At 40.9% G+C, this 14,204-nt stretch overlaps 1 protein-coding gene across 2 annotated transcripts in view; it reads right to left on the reverse strand.

Annotated features, from left to right (window-relative positions):
* CHM (CHM Rab escort protein) overlaps positions 1–14,204 on the reverse strand; it is a 157,368-nt gene that overhangs the window by 125,501 nt on the left and 17,663 nt on the right. For both annotated transcript variants that reach the window (XM_050965046.1, XM_050965045.1), the window contains exon 2: positions 6,842–6,908. In XM_050965046.1, the coding sequence (XP_050821003.1) occupies positions 6,842–6,908 (67 nt within the window). The remainder of the gene's footprint in view (positions 1–6,841; positions 6,909–14,204) is intronic.

A 14,204-nucleotide genomic window follows, 5' to 3' on the forward strand; every position in this document is an offset into this window, starting at 1 on the left:
CTTCTGTGGTAATTAGTATCTCTAATCTGCATTTTTCATTTTTGTAATTATTTTGAGAATAACATCCTCTTGTGCAGGTGGTGGCATATTAAGGCGAATTGGAATCCTTGTGCAGACAGCTAAACTCAAAATAACTGATACACTGCTTTTCACTTTGCCTACCATTGAAATGTAGGGATCTCTGAGGTGAAAGGCCCAACGTGAAAGCAATACATCGCAACCAGTTTAGGACACACAGTGAAGGTTGGATATATACCCAGTTGAAATAGAGGGGAAACTGTAGGTCAGCACAATGTATTTTGAAAAATTGAATTTCAGACTAGAGAAAAATGATTCTACACTACTTAAGTAGGAAAAAAATTCCATTGAGAAGAAGCCATCTAGAATGGCATTTAAAAACTTAGATGTACATTTCAAGCAGAGGTTTAATCTTCCTTTACCAAAGGAATTAGAACATCATCTTCCCCCTTTCAGTAATCTACATATCCTTACAGTACGTGATACTGTTACGTAAAGCCTTCAGATAGTTGTGCTTAGAGGATACAATATGATCAGATTGTTTGTCCTTGTTCCTTGTTTCTTCATACAGTATAAAGTGGTGGTGTAGTAATCCTACTTTCAGTGAAACTTTAAACTTAACAGGAATTATGGGAGATGAATCAAGCCCTCAATTCAAATAATTAATGGATTAATTTGCAGCCTCTACATATTATAAGCAAATCAAGAACTGGTTTCTGGCTGCAGAATAGCCACCTGAGCCCGCTTTCATTAGTGAGGGCTGGTTTATACTAATGAAATGTTCCTCTGCACAAAAGAACTTTTTAATGAAACAGTCTTCCAAAAGCTGTGCCAAGTGATCTAGGCATTTCTTAGAGGGCATCTTTATTCACAGGATCTGCAAACTTTAGATTCCTGATAAGGGACAAACTTCACTGTGCCCTTTGTTTTTTTAAAAGTGACTTGGGGAGTAGTTGTTTCATACTTCCCTCCAGAAACTCATCCCTGGTTTTGAAGTATTATTGGCACATTGTAATAGAATTTCAGTATCCCTGTCCTAAGCTAAATTGGGTGAGTAGAGAAGTAGTGAAGGCAGTCCATTCAGCCCTAGGGGTTGAATGAGTAAATCACATTTCCCTCCCTCCCTTTCCCCAAAAGCAAACCATGCTTGCTGCTGGTGCTTAGATGGAAATTGACAGTTCTGGTGAGCTCAGAATCTAACCCACTTTTTGGAGACCAGAAGAAAAAGGCAGACCTCAAATCTCAGAAGTTGGTGCATTGATGTGTGTTTACACAGCTAGAATTCAGGATTTTTCCCCACTGTACACAAGACCGTTGTTGATTGCTGGTCACTAAACTCCCAAGTCTGTGGAAGATGTTTTTAATAAGTAATCATTCAACTACTGTTGCACATATTGTATACAACAAATGATCCAAGGTTGCTTTTGTCAATGAGGGATTGTTGAGCTGACCACAGGACATGTGTGTTAAATACAGGCATTTCACTAGGATTAAACGTCCTTCACCACTGCTTCAAGTTGTGTAGGCCCTTTTGGATCCACCTTCAATAGCGCAACTTCAACCCTGCTGAAGCTTGAAAAACCAAACGGAGTTCCCAAGAAGTCACAAATAAACACCCCGTGAAAGACCCGATGTAGAAGATCCCTGACTTTGATCTCCCACAAAGCTCATGGGGAACCCTAAACCACATCCACACAAACCATGGCAGAAGTGGATACACAAATGAAAAATGGAAGACTCACCAGTGTGCGACTGTGGTCACCCAGAACATACCATGGACCATATAGCAACTCAGTGCCTGATTCACAAATATGAAGGCGGCATCTTTGTGATGCCTATGAAGTAAGGCTGAAAGAATTGGGTTTATTTAGTCTGGAAAAGAGAAGACTGAGAGGGGACATGATAGCACTTTTCAGGTATCTAAAAGGGTGTCATCAGGAGGAGGGAGAAAACTTGTTCACCTTAGCCTCTAATGATAGAACAAGAAGCAATGGGCTTAAATTGCAGCAAGGCAGATTTAGGTTGGACATTAGGAAAAAGTTCCTAACTGTCAGGGTAGTTAAACACTGGAATAGATTGCCTAGGGAGGTTGTGGAATCTCTATCTCTGGAGATATTTAAGAGTAGGTTAGATAAATGTCTATCAGGGATGGTCCAGACAGTATTTGGTCCTGCCATGAGGGTAGGGGACTGGACTTGATGACCTCTCGAGGTCCCTTCCAGTCCTAGAGTCTATGAATCTATGTCATCTGACGAAGTGGGTATTCACCCACAAAAGTTCATGCTCCAAAATGTCTGTTAGTCTATAAGGTGCCACAGGATTCTTTGCTGCTTTTACAGATCCAGACTAACACGGCTACCCCTCTGATGATTGTAAAATTTGCCTATTAAATTTTTTTGTGCAGTATAAATATGTCCTATTCCCCTTCCTCCGAATATATGAATTCTAGTTTATGATGCATTGTAACCTGGCAAGCCTATAGCCTCTACAAGATTTGGAAAATTTATCCGCAGCAGAAGAGTATCATTAGATGTGGAAATTCTCATTTTCATCATTGAAAATGAAAGCAAAAGCATGTATGAATGTAACTAAACACAACTAAGGAAACAGTAATAAAAATCTGCATTCCACAGTTCTAATTGCTGCCTACTTCTGTGATATTGTAGGCTATAATTTGCAGGTCTTTTACCATTACCAAAGAGACATGAATACTCTAAATTGAAGCTACAGTAGCCAGCTATTATTACACAGCTTAATAAACCCTATATACTAAAGTTGGAGAAATAAGATGAGAAGCAATTCTCAAATTCAACAAAGAACAGAATAGTAAATTCACAATATTGTGTTACTGTGGGAGGTGAAATCTAAAGTCTAAAATTAACTGATCACAATTTAGTAATTCTAGGTCTTAAAAAGGTGCCTATTAATGGTCAAGTTTATTTTTTAAAATACATACTGTATTCCAACAATTTAGCATTTTACTATTCTTCAAACCTTGCATTTTTCCATGTTCCAAGTACTGTTTGCAATTAACATTGCTCCTGTTCAAAGTCTTTATGGATGTCTTATGCACAGTAATGACATTTGCAGGATTCAGCACCTTTTAGGATTCTACGCCATCTTCGTGTACGCTGCTGCAGATTCTCTACTACATGTTTCTTGATGATGTAGTTAAAAATTCTTAAAGAAAAAGATATTTCCAATCTACAGGACATTTTCCACTCAACTCAATTTCAAATTACATTAAACTTGGAGCCTGCAGTATTGAACTGTGATGCCCCATAATCTTAAGATGTAAAAGTTCAGGATTAACCAGTTTAGGGACTGGCCAGTTCCCAGAGTTTTTGGGATACCCTGGGGAATGGTCTCTGGTCACCGTAGCAAGGGCCAGGTTGATGCACATCATCTCCCACTGCTAAACAACCCTATTCTGTTCATGAAGTGCCCCAACTCCCCTCACTGTACAGTCCCTTTTTGCTGCTACTTCCAGAACTGACTGAGGCAAGTTTTGTGCATCTCCATGTGACAGTTTTGGCATGTTTAATAAACTAATTTTGAATATTTTCATACAATTTGCATATGATTATAAATTTCAGTTTTATGGACAATATACGCTTCCCCAACCAGCTATGGGCACAGAGGAGGATGAGGACAGGGACCTGTACAAAGATTGACAGCTGCATGGCTAAGGCACGAAGGGAGGAAAATAAGTATCTAAAGCACTGGGTTTGGTGGAAGTGCTGGCAGATACCTGAGACACCTTCCAGCACTCACCTAATTTAGCAGTCTCAGACAATAGGGAAGGCTCAGATATCTCAGTGTTGCCTGGGATAGCTGGATGGAGTGCTGGGATGTCTGAGGAACTGAAGTAGCTGGGTGGGTGCTGGTTTCTGTCTGGGCTCTGGTAGCTGGGGAACTCATGGCTGTGGTCTCCCTGGAGGGAAAAGGACTGGAATCTGGCTGAGGTTTCTGGGAGACAGAGCTAGGGTCTGGCTATGAAGCAGTGGGTCTTTTGGGGGGGCAGAGGTCTGGCTGCAGAAACAAAGGGTCTTGCTGGGGGTTGGGGTGCACAGTGTGGAGCCAGGGCATGTGTTAATACTGAGTTCCCTGACCTTTTGTTCCCACTAGCTGACCAATTTGTATGAGTTTTCATAATTTTTAGTATTTTCTTTAAACTCCAACTGCTGGAGTCACATTGCATGACAATCTCAGCTTTTCTTTTTTTTTTTTTAAATGAAAAAGCATGTAGCCTTAATAGTTGCAGAGAAAAAGTTTGCAAATGTGAACCACATGCACTCTTAAGACTCAAAGGAGAAGAAAAATTGAAATCATTTTAGTGGCACTTTTGGATGATCAGCTGTCAATGGATATCATCCCCCAGGACCTCTCTGCAGCATGCAACACTGTCAACCATGAGATACTGTTGTCTCACCAGAAAGAGGTGCAAGGATCAAGGGTAATACACTAAAACAATCTGAGTCTTTTCTAAAGGGACATACCAACAAGTAATGATGGGAAACTACATCTCTCCTACCAGAACTCTCACTTGTGAAGTCACACAAGGATCAATTCTCTCTCTAATTCTTTTCAACATGTACGTGCAGCAACTAGATGAACTGGTCAGACGACAGACTCAAAGCCAGTAATATGTTTCTACCTATCCTTCACCGCCTACCCCCTCACCGCTACCACCAAAATGGCGTACTGCTTGCATGAGATGAGCTCATGGATAAACAGCTAGCTGAAGATGAACCCAAGCACGACAAGCAATACTGGTGGGCAGAGGATGAGCGAACACACACAACAGATGTTAGTCATAGTCATGTTGCTTAATGTACTATTGGAAGGCATTCAGATACTTCGGTGATGAGCTTGGTATGAAAACCTATCTGGACAATCCACTGGAAGTCTGCCTCCACAGCAGCCTCCAGTGGCCATACGTGGAATTACACCTTCTAGATGAGCGAACCTGAACTGCCAGCGACAGGGCTGTCAAACGCATCTGTCTCAATACATTCATGACACTTGGAAGCTCTTGGACAAATGACAGCTGGGATGAGAGAAAATACTATAAAGCAACAACAGAAGGCTGGAAACTAGAGACTGGTCAAGACCAAGCTAGGGAGGCTGTGATAAATGAAGAGGGGGTAAGGAGAACTCCCTTTTATGAACCCAGCCAGCCAGCCAGCTATAAAATCCCTCTTAGTAGCTGTTCTTTAACTGCTTTACCTGTAAAGGGTTAAAAAGTCTCACTGCTATGCACAGGTAAAAGGAAGTGAGTGGGAACCTGGCCAAAAGAGCCAGTAGAAAGGCTAGAACTTTTTAAAATTGAAACAAGATTCCACTTTTGTCTGTTGTTGTTCTTGGGGAAAGGCAGACAGGGAGCAGTTATGCAATGAGAAGCTTGGGCCAGGTATGAAAAATTATCAGTATCACATCTAGAAACTACTCATTTAAAAATCCAGATATATAAGTAAATCAGGAAATGTTTAGGAAGACGCAATTAGGTTTATCTCTTTTATTTCTTTATGGCTTGTGGATTCCTCTGTGCTAACCCCAGGTGCCTTTGTTTAGCCTGTAACCTTTAAGATGGACCTCAAGAGAGCTATTCTTCATGCTTAATTCTTGTAATTTATTTTTTTCTAATCTAGCAAAAGCCTAAGCCTCAGATTTTTTTTTTTTATAAATACAATTTACCTTTCTTAAGAACAGAATTGGATTTGTGTGTTCTAAGAGGTTTGTACACATGTTGTTTAATTAGCTGGTGGCAACAGCTGATTTCCTTTGTTGTTCTTCTCAGCTCTTCCTGGGAGATGGGGGGTGAAAGTGCTTGAGGGTACCCCACAGGAAGAAATTTGTCAAGTGCGCCTTCCTGGATTGTCAAAGAGGTTTTGCACTTGGGTGATGGCAGCTTCTATCAGCTGAAGGTCAGAGAAAAGCTGTAACCTTGGGAGTTTAATACAAGCCTGGAGTGAACAGTATTAATTTTTTAGAGTCATTGTGGGCCCCCACCTTCTGCACTCGAAGCACCATAGTGGGGAATCAGCCTTGACAGAGACCAAGTCGACAGTTGTTAAAAAAGTGGATGAAAGGTGGGGGGGAAAAAAAGGCAACTCGATGTAGGGAGTTTTCAGGATAGTCTGACCAAAGTCTTCCAGTTTGGGTATCTAACAGTAATCACCTAAAAATGTGACCTGGCATTACAGGCTGGGCACTCAACTCCCATTAAAGTCAACAGCAGCAACTTGTGCTCAGCACTCTGAAAAACAAGTCACTTTAATTTAAGGCCTGGTATACATTAGGAAATAGCTCAGTTTAACTATGCCACTCAGGGATGTGAAAGGTTCACAACCATGAGTGATGCAGTTAAACCGACTAACCACCACTGTAGACAATGCTAGGTCAACAGGAGAATTCTCCCATCGACCTAGCTACCGCCCCTTGGGGAGATAGATTCTCCCACTGGCACAGGTAGCATCTTCACTGAAATGCTACAGTGGCACAGCTGAGACTACCACTCTAGCAGTTTGTGTGTAAACAAGCCCTTAGTGTCTAAGTTTAGGCACCTACATTTGTACTCAGTTCAGCAACTTGTACTTGAATCCAGACACTATCTTTGGCCCCATAAGATATGTAGCTGGGTAATGGTTCATGTTGAGATTCTCACAAAGCTCTTCCCCTCATTCACCTCCCAAAAAAAGCAGATTTGCAACATTAACTTTGGCTGCATATTTTAGAATCATAGAATCAGTTCAAGTTAGAGATTTTAATCTATTTCCGAACACTTAAATGATCAATGAAGTGTATCACTGGAGTAACTTACGAGTCAACATGCAGAACCCTCTGGCCACTTCTTGAGCATGCAGATGCAATGATAGATTCAGGCAAACCTATAAAATAATGGTTAACAGTTAACAGTTTATAAAGTGCATGTATTAAATAGAATGAGAGTTACTTTGTCAGTGCCATACAATTTAGCCAAAAAGGCTCACATCTTTTTAGATTAAGCCTTAACACATTCATGCTAAAATATCAAATACAAAATTTCAGAGTCAATAAGAGGTTTTTCTATATTATCCTAAGGAACTTACAGAACATCGCCACAGAACTTATTAATTTATTGTTACATTACACAGCATTTTTGTCTTTGCAAATGCTATTAGCTTCTCTTTGTGGAATCTTGTCATCAGCCTCTCTCCTAGATGACTTGATATCAGTATTTTCTATGCGATACTGCCTGAAACTTTATGGGATGCTCTGAAGCAGCTACCTCACTGCTAAACCCTGAGTTATTTGAAAATAAAGTGATTTTCACTATACTTCAGCCCAGGAATCAAAGTTGATAAATGGTGGTAGAGTTCTACTAAATACTCTGCCTACATGAGACATCATTTATGACATCACAGATTAGGCAGACATTTAAAATATGACTATGCACATTCCCTAGACTCTACGCCCCACTCAACAGGTACTCTGTACACTGCTAGATTCCCTTGAGCATCATTTCTTTGAGTAAGCACTAATTGAAATGAATGGGGCAGTTCATACTACGTACAGTTATTCTTTCAGGTTCCTCAAAAGCAGGAAGATATAACTGCGATAGTCAGCTTCAAAAACAAACTGAGGGCATGTCTTCACTAGCAAAGTTAAAGCGCTGCAGCAGCACTTTAACATGGCTGTGTAGACTCCCAGCGCTGGTGCCGCGACCCCACACCAGCGCAGCTCTCCCAGCACTATTATTAAAAAAAAAAAAAAAAAACCCACACACAACAACAACAAAACCACCACACCACCACCTCCACGAGGGGAGTAGCTCCCAGCGCTGGTGCATTGTCTACACTGTCATTTTGCAGCACTGTAACCTGTAGCACTCAGGGGGTGTTTTTTCACACACCCCCCGAGTGAGAAAGTTGCAGCACTGTAAAGTGGCAGTGTACACGAGGCCTGAGTGCATCTCAGCCATAATAGCTATAGACTTAAAAATTAAAGCTAAAGCTTTGGAGAGCAAAGTGGTAGCACTAGAGACACTGGTATACCTTACTGTCACATACCAGCCCAATTCAAACTCTTTCAAATATTCTCTCTTTCAAATATTTTGATTGCCTAGTTACAGGAGACCCAATAAGACTTACTATCACCCATTCTTAGGAATCATAACCTGATTTCTGTTAGAGCTACTTAAACTACATATTCAGCTAGAAAGAGAGAGAGAGAAACTGAAGAGAACTATAGGTCCTCTCTCTTCTCCATTTCCTCAAGCACAAAACCAGTTCTACTCTTCAAAAAGGACACAGTAAGATTTCTTCATCTTAGCAACCTGATAATTCACTTCAAATACATCATGTAGCATCTTAAAAGGTTATAAGGACAAGTAGTTACTAACTTTAAAAGTGTTCTAAGGAAATCAACATCAATTCTGCTTGAACTGGTGTGAGTAACTCTTAGGGCATGTCTACACTACAAAATTAAGTTGACTTAAGAAGTTAGGTCAACCTGCAGTCACCACAGTAATTAAATAGGCTCTTTGTGTCCACACTGCGCTCCTTCTACTGTCTGTGCACACCCTTGCCAAGAGTGCCTGCATTGACTTAAGTAGGGCACTCTGGGGAACGGACAATCCTGGGGCACCGCTGTCAGTCCTGGGACAGCGGGATTCCAGCTGTCAAAGGCAGCAACAAACGATGTAAGCATCACAGTGTCTGTACAGACACTGTGTTAACCTAACTACATTGATCTAAATAAGCACTATGCCTCTTGGGGAGGCAGAGTTATTAGGTCAGTATAGCAGGTGAGTTAAATCCATAGGACACACACTGCACAAGGGTCCCCTGTACATATTGTAATTGCGTTCTTGAAAAGGGGGGTGGATACTGAAACAATGTATATTGTTGAATTTTTCCCCCATAAGAAAATGGAATAAGGAGGGGGATGCGTTCACCACACTCACTTATGACAATGCTCTTTTCACCTACACAGTGCACCTTTTTACGATGACACATTATACAATACACATTTTACACATAAAACATTGAATAAAATAATGTAGAATCTATGACATTATCTGATTAAAATATGACCATGTAGATCATTGTTGCTACCACTAATATAACTGCAACAAATATTGTTCAAAGGTTGTCAAATAAGCTGTCTATGGAAAGGTTAGGATTTGTTGAATATGATAATGCTATTTATATGCATGTATCATTTTTGTATTTGAACTTAAGAGTATTGGCTCTAAACCTGGATTTCAAATGTTTACCATGTGGGCGTTAGCCCAGGATTAGTTAGCCAGCACATCTTGGAGGGACTATTCAAATTGAGTGGCCCATCAAAAGAACATTTAACTCACAATGGAAGATGCCTACTGTGCCACTATCTCGGGGGCTCCCCCTGCACCCCCATGTTCATCCTTATAATATGATTGTGTGGTATCCAATGCAAAGTTTGCCATGTCAAATGTCTTCAGAAGGCTCACGATGCACTGAGCATTGTTGTTATAATAATGTTAATGCTATAGGTTGTAATTTCATGTATACAATTATGAGGCTGAAAATGTGTCGTCATGGCTAAAACACGCCCAAGCAAAACTTTCCAGGACCAGAGGGGCAGTTCACACCTCATCAGGGCATGTATGGAACAAATCCAGCCCAGCCTCACAGGAACAAAGGACACTGGCCCAGGCAGCAACAAAGGATCTGTTGGACTCTCGAGTGAGTCACCCTCCCCTTTCCTTGGTCAGTCATGGACTTTGAGGAGGTAGTGCTCACCTTACCCTGGGATGAGGGGCAAAGCCAAGAGGGAAGAACATGATAACAGCGAGAGACATTTGCCATGCTCTCCCCCTCTCTCTTCTACTCCAACTACAGACATCACCACCAAACGACTGAAGCATTGATCAAAGGCGAAAGCCTGGCTGAAGGGCAACCAGCCAGCCTGTGGTGAGAAGCACCCAAGTTTGTAAGGGCACTGAAAGTGTTAAGATCAGCTTAGAGAGCGTTTTGCTTTTATTTCGTTTCACCAAATCTGACTAGTGCTTTGATTTATAATCACTTAAAAATCTATCTTTTGTGGTTAATAAATTTGTTTATTCTACCTGAAGCAGTGTGTTTGGTTTGAAGCATCTCTTTGTTAAACTGACAAACTCATAAGTTTGCAGCATTCAGCGGGTAAGCCTCCTGGTGGGCTGGGCCGGTTTGTTTACCTGCAGCGTCTGCAGGTTTGGCCAATCGCAGCTCCCACTGGCCGCAGTTCACCGCTCCTGGCCAATGGGGGTTGTGGGACATGGCGGCCAGCACATCCCTCAGCCCGTGCCGCTTCCCACAGCCCCCATTGGCCTGGAGCGGCAAACCGCGGCCAGTGGGAGCGGCAAACCGCGGCCAGTGGGAGCGGCAAACCGCGGCCAGTGGGAGCGGCAAACCGCGGCCAGTGGGAGCGGCGATCAGCCAAACCTGAGGGCACTGCAGGTAAAATAACTGGCCCAGCCCACCAGTGGGCTTACCCTGGTGGGCTGTGGGCCAAAGATTGCCAATCCCTGAGACAGCTCAAACCCTAGGAAAAACTGAAGACTTGTACTAGATAAAAAATGCCAAAATATTGTGTATTATGTTTAAAAATGCTTTGCCTAGTCCTGGTTAACCCTAGAACCCAAGACTAGATAACACTAGGAGGATCTAGACATCAAACGTCATATTCTATGGTCTTTAACTCAGGTCTAGTCCACACTTAAAATCTACACCCGAATACCACGGCTATGCCAACCTAAACCTCAATGTAGAAGCAGCTAAATCAATAAGAGAATGCTTCCGCCGACCTAGCTACTTTCGCACATGTCATGATATAATTCCCCAGTCTGAACCTTAGAGTCCAAAAGATGGGGTACCAGCATGAATTCCTCTAAGCTTAATTACGAGCTTAGATCTGATAAGCTGCCACCACACAAAAATATAGTGTTTTGGGGCACTCTGGTCCCCCCCAAAAACCTTCCCTGGGGACCCCAAGACCCAAATTCCTTGAGTCTCACAACAAAGGGGAATAAACCATTTCCCCTCCTTTCTTCCTCCCAGATCTTTCCTGCCCTGGGTACACTAGGAGATCACCGTGATTCAAACTCCTTGAATGACAACACAGAGAAATCAGGTTTTTTCTCCCCCTTCTTTCCCCCTCCCAGGGCTATCCTGGAGAGATAGACAGATTCAAGCTCTGTGAATCTAAAACAAAGGGATTCCACCTTTCCCCCTCCCTTCTCTCTCCTTGTCTCCCACCAATTCCCTGGTAAGTACAGACTCAATTCCCTTGAGCCTCAACAAGGGGGAAAAAAAATCAAACAGGTCTTAAAAAGGCAAAAAACTTTTAATAAAAAGAAAAAGAAAAAAAGTAAAAGTTGTGTCTGTAATTTAGATGGTAAAAGTTACAGGGTCTTTCAGCTTATAGACACTAGAGAGAAGCCTCCCCCCAGCAGAAATACAATGTAAAATACTTCCAGCAAAATACACATTTGCAAATACAGAAAACAATCAAAAGGCTAAACTCGCCTTTTTCCTGGTACTTACTAAAATTAGAACAGAAGAGATTTTTTTCAGAAAGATTGGAGGAATCTGCTTACATGTCTGGTCCCTCTCAGAATCCAGAGAGAACAAAGCAAAACCCAAAAAACACAAAGAAAGGCTTCCCTCCACCGAGATTTGAAAGTATCTTGTTTCCTGATTGGTCCTCTGGTCAGGTGTTTTTGGTTCACTGTTTGTTAACCCTTTCCAAGTAAAACAGACATTAACCCTTAACTATCTGTTTATGACAGCTCAGGAAGGTGGTGCTCCTACACCAACAGAAAAACCCCTTTTGTCACTGCAGGCTGCAACCACATTATGGAGTGGTGCCGTAGCTATCCCACTATACTCCCCAGAGCGTAAACATGGCCTCAAATCCTTTTTTAGGAATAGGTCACATTGAAATCAACAAATTATTTGCCAGAATAAAGACGGCTGGATTTGGAACTATAGAATGCAAACTCAGTTGCTTCCTTTCCCCTGGATCCTAAGACATTGATTGGAACATAACTCTTCTACTCTACTCAGGTTCTCTAGGGCAGGTAAAAATTCCTCCGTTCCCCCTCAGAACTAAATTAGCATTATCATCCACTTCATTCTCATAAATTACAAAAATCAGATTACAGAAAAAAAGCAAAGAAAAAAGCATTACAAAATATTTAGCTAGCCTAAATATAAAAATACTTTCCCTTTCAAACAGCTTCATTTTCCTTGAAGTTTCTTTTGCCCAGTACAGTTAAGTACTAAATACAGTACACTGTCTGTATAACTTTTAAAATACTCAGTTGCAACCAAATGCCTACACTCAGTCTTAAAGATGATCAAATTAAATGACTTTTGTACAATGTCAACAAAATATGACAGGGTCTTCCTTATTCAGGAATCAGCATGAACCATGGGCTATTCTATTTCAAATCATCAATATGCACTAAGGTAAAATTTCAGGTTTTCTTGCAACCTTTTCATTTTTAAGAACTACCACTTTGAGGGATGGTGAAAATTGTCATCTTAACTAGCAAAATAGAAAAAGTTATGAAGATTCAGTGCAACTTTGCTGTGTCACTGACTACTGTACTATGATGAAATACCATGCTACACATTGCTTTTATCTTAGAAAACGGAACAGTTGCATCCATTCTGGGAAAGTTCATTCTGTTTACTAGACAATTCCATAGGCAAAGGGCACTTCAAATAGTAGGCACTGAGCTTCCCTGTAGCAGTGTTTCAAACTTACAAGAAATGTTCCATTTTTATGTGCACGCTGAGCCAGTTAGCATATTGATGTCCATTTACGAATCATATTATGCATAAGCTTCCAGCTCTTTTTCACTGATATACCATGCAATGTACCAGAATATCTTATTTCAAAAGACAACACCTGTAGTTTGCACCATTTGGCCCTACCACCAGTTTCAGAAGCCTCTAAATTTAAAGCAATACATACAAAGATTTCAAAACCAGCATTGCAATCTAATAATCTTACTTTAGATTTATTACCTTACACACACACACACCATACATCCAAAAACCATTTTACAAACTATAAACATGCAGGCTCACCACTGAAGTGCAGCAGCCTCCAAGGATGAAAGTAACAGCAATACTAGGTAACTAGCACAGCAGATGACTACTGTATTCAACTGAAAATGCAGGGCTAGTTTTTGATACACAGAATGTAATTACCCACATGAAATTTGGCTAGAACAGCTGTCCTAAATTGATCTTGAGCAAAATGCACAGGGCTCTTTAATAATTAAAAGTGGTCAAGACCTTGAGTTTACATCTTATCTGAAAGATGCTACACCTGCAGAAACAGTGCACCTAATGCAATACCAGGGGAACTACTTCAGAATTTAATCAAAGGAAGAAGTACCATCTGAAGAATCATGAACCACTATTTTAGATTTATGCTTGAAATTTTCCATCCAACTACCAACTAAGCCTGAAGAGTTTGCAAGACTTGACAAGATTGTAATTTGAGGAGGTATGGCAGAAGTTTTTGTTCTATAAGAAACGCTAATTATTGTAAGATACCAGGATCCAAGCCTTTTAAGTATCAGTTATCATGGCTACTTTCATAAACAATAATTTAGGTGCCAATTCCAATTCAACTACTTAACACTTTAAATGACATGACTATGTCACATCATGTGTTTAAAACTGTTTTGAACACACTGACAAACTTGAATGACATAACTGACAAACAGGCTGTTCTAAATAATTAATAGTAGGTATATTTTATTCCTAATTAGTAATACACATGTAGATTAAAAATCTTTTCCTACTTCTTTTGTCCATTTTACATCAGTTAACTAAACAATTTACATAACTTTTCCATGCCAGCTGTGCAATTTATGGATCGCCAAAGTGTATTTCATGAATCATATACTGTACTGATACTGCATTTAACATTGTACGACCTAGATACAGTCTCAAAAACATCTCTCTATCAGCTATTCCAGGGTGCTGCAGTTAAGTATCCAATCTGCAGCTCCACCTATTGCTACGTGCTAGTAGTGACAGATGATGAGGACAGCACACGGCTTCATGTTTTGCTGCAAGAGGCAAAGTGCCAGTAATCTATAAGTAGGTAATTTGTGGGCAAATGTAGTCGCCTGTGGACAATTGTGGAAGAGATCAAGT

The sequence above is a fragment of the Gopherus flavomarginatus genome, chromosome 8 (genome assembly GCF_025201925.1).
Source record: "Gopherus flavomarginatus isolate rGopFla2 chromosome 8, rGopFla2.mat.asm, whole genome shotgun sequence".
NCBI classification, from domain to species: domain Eukaryota; kingdom Metazoa; phylum Chordata; order Testudines; family Testudinidae; genus Gopherus; species Gopherus flavomarginatus.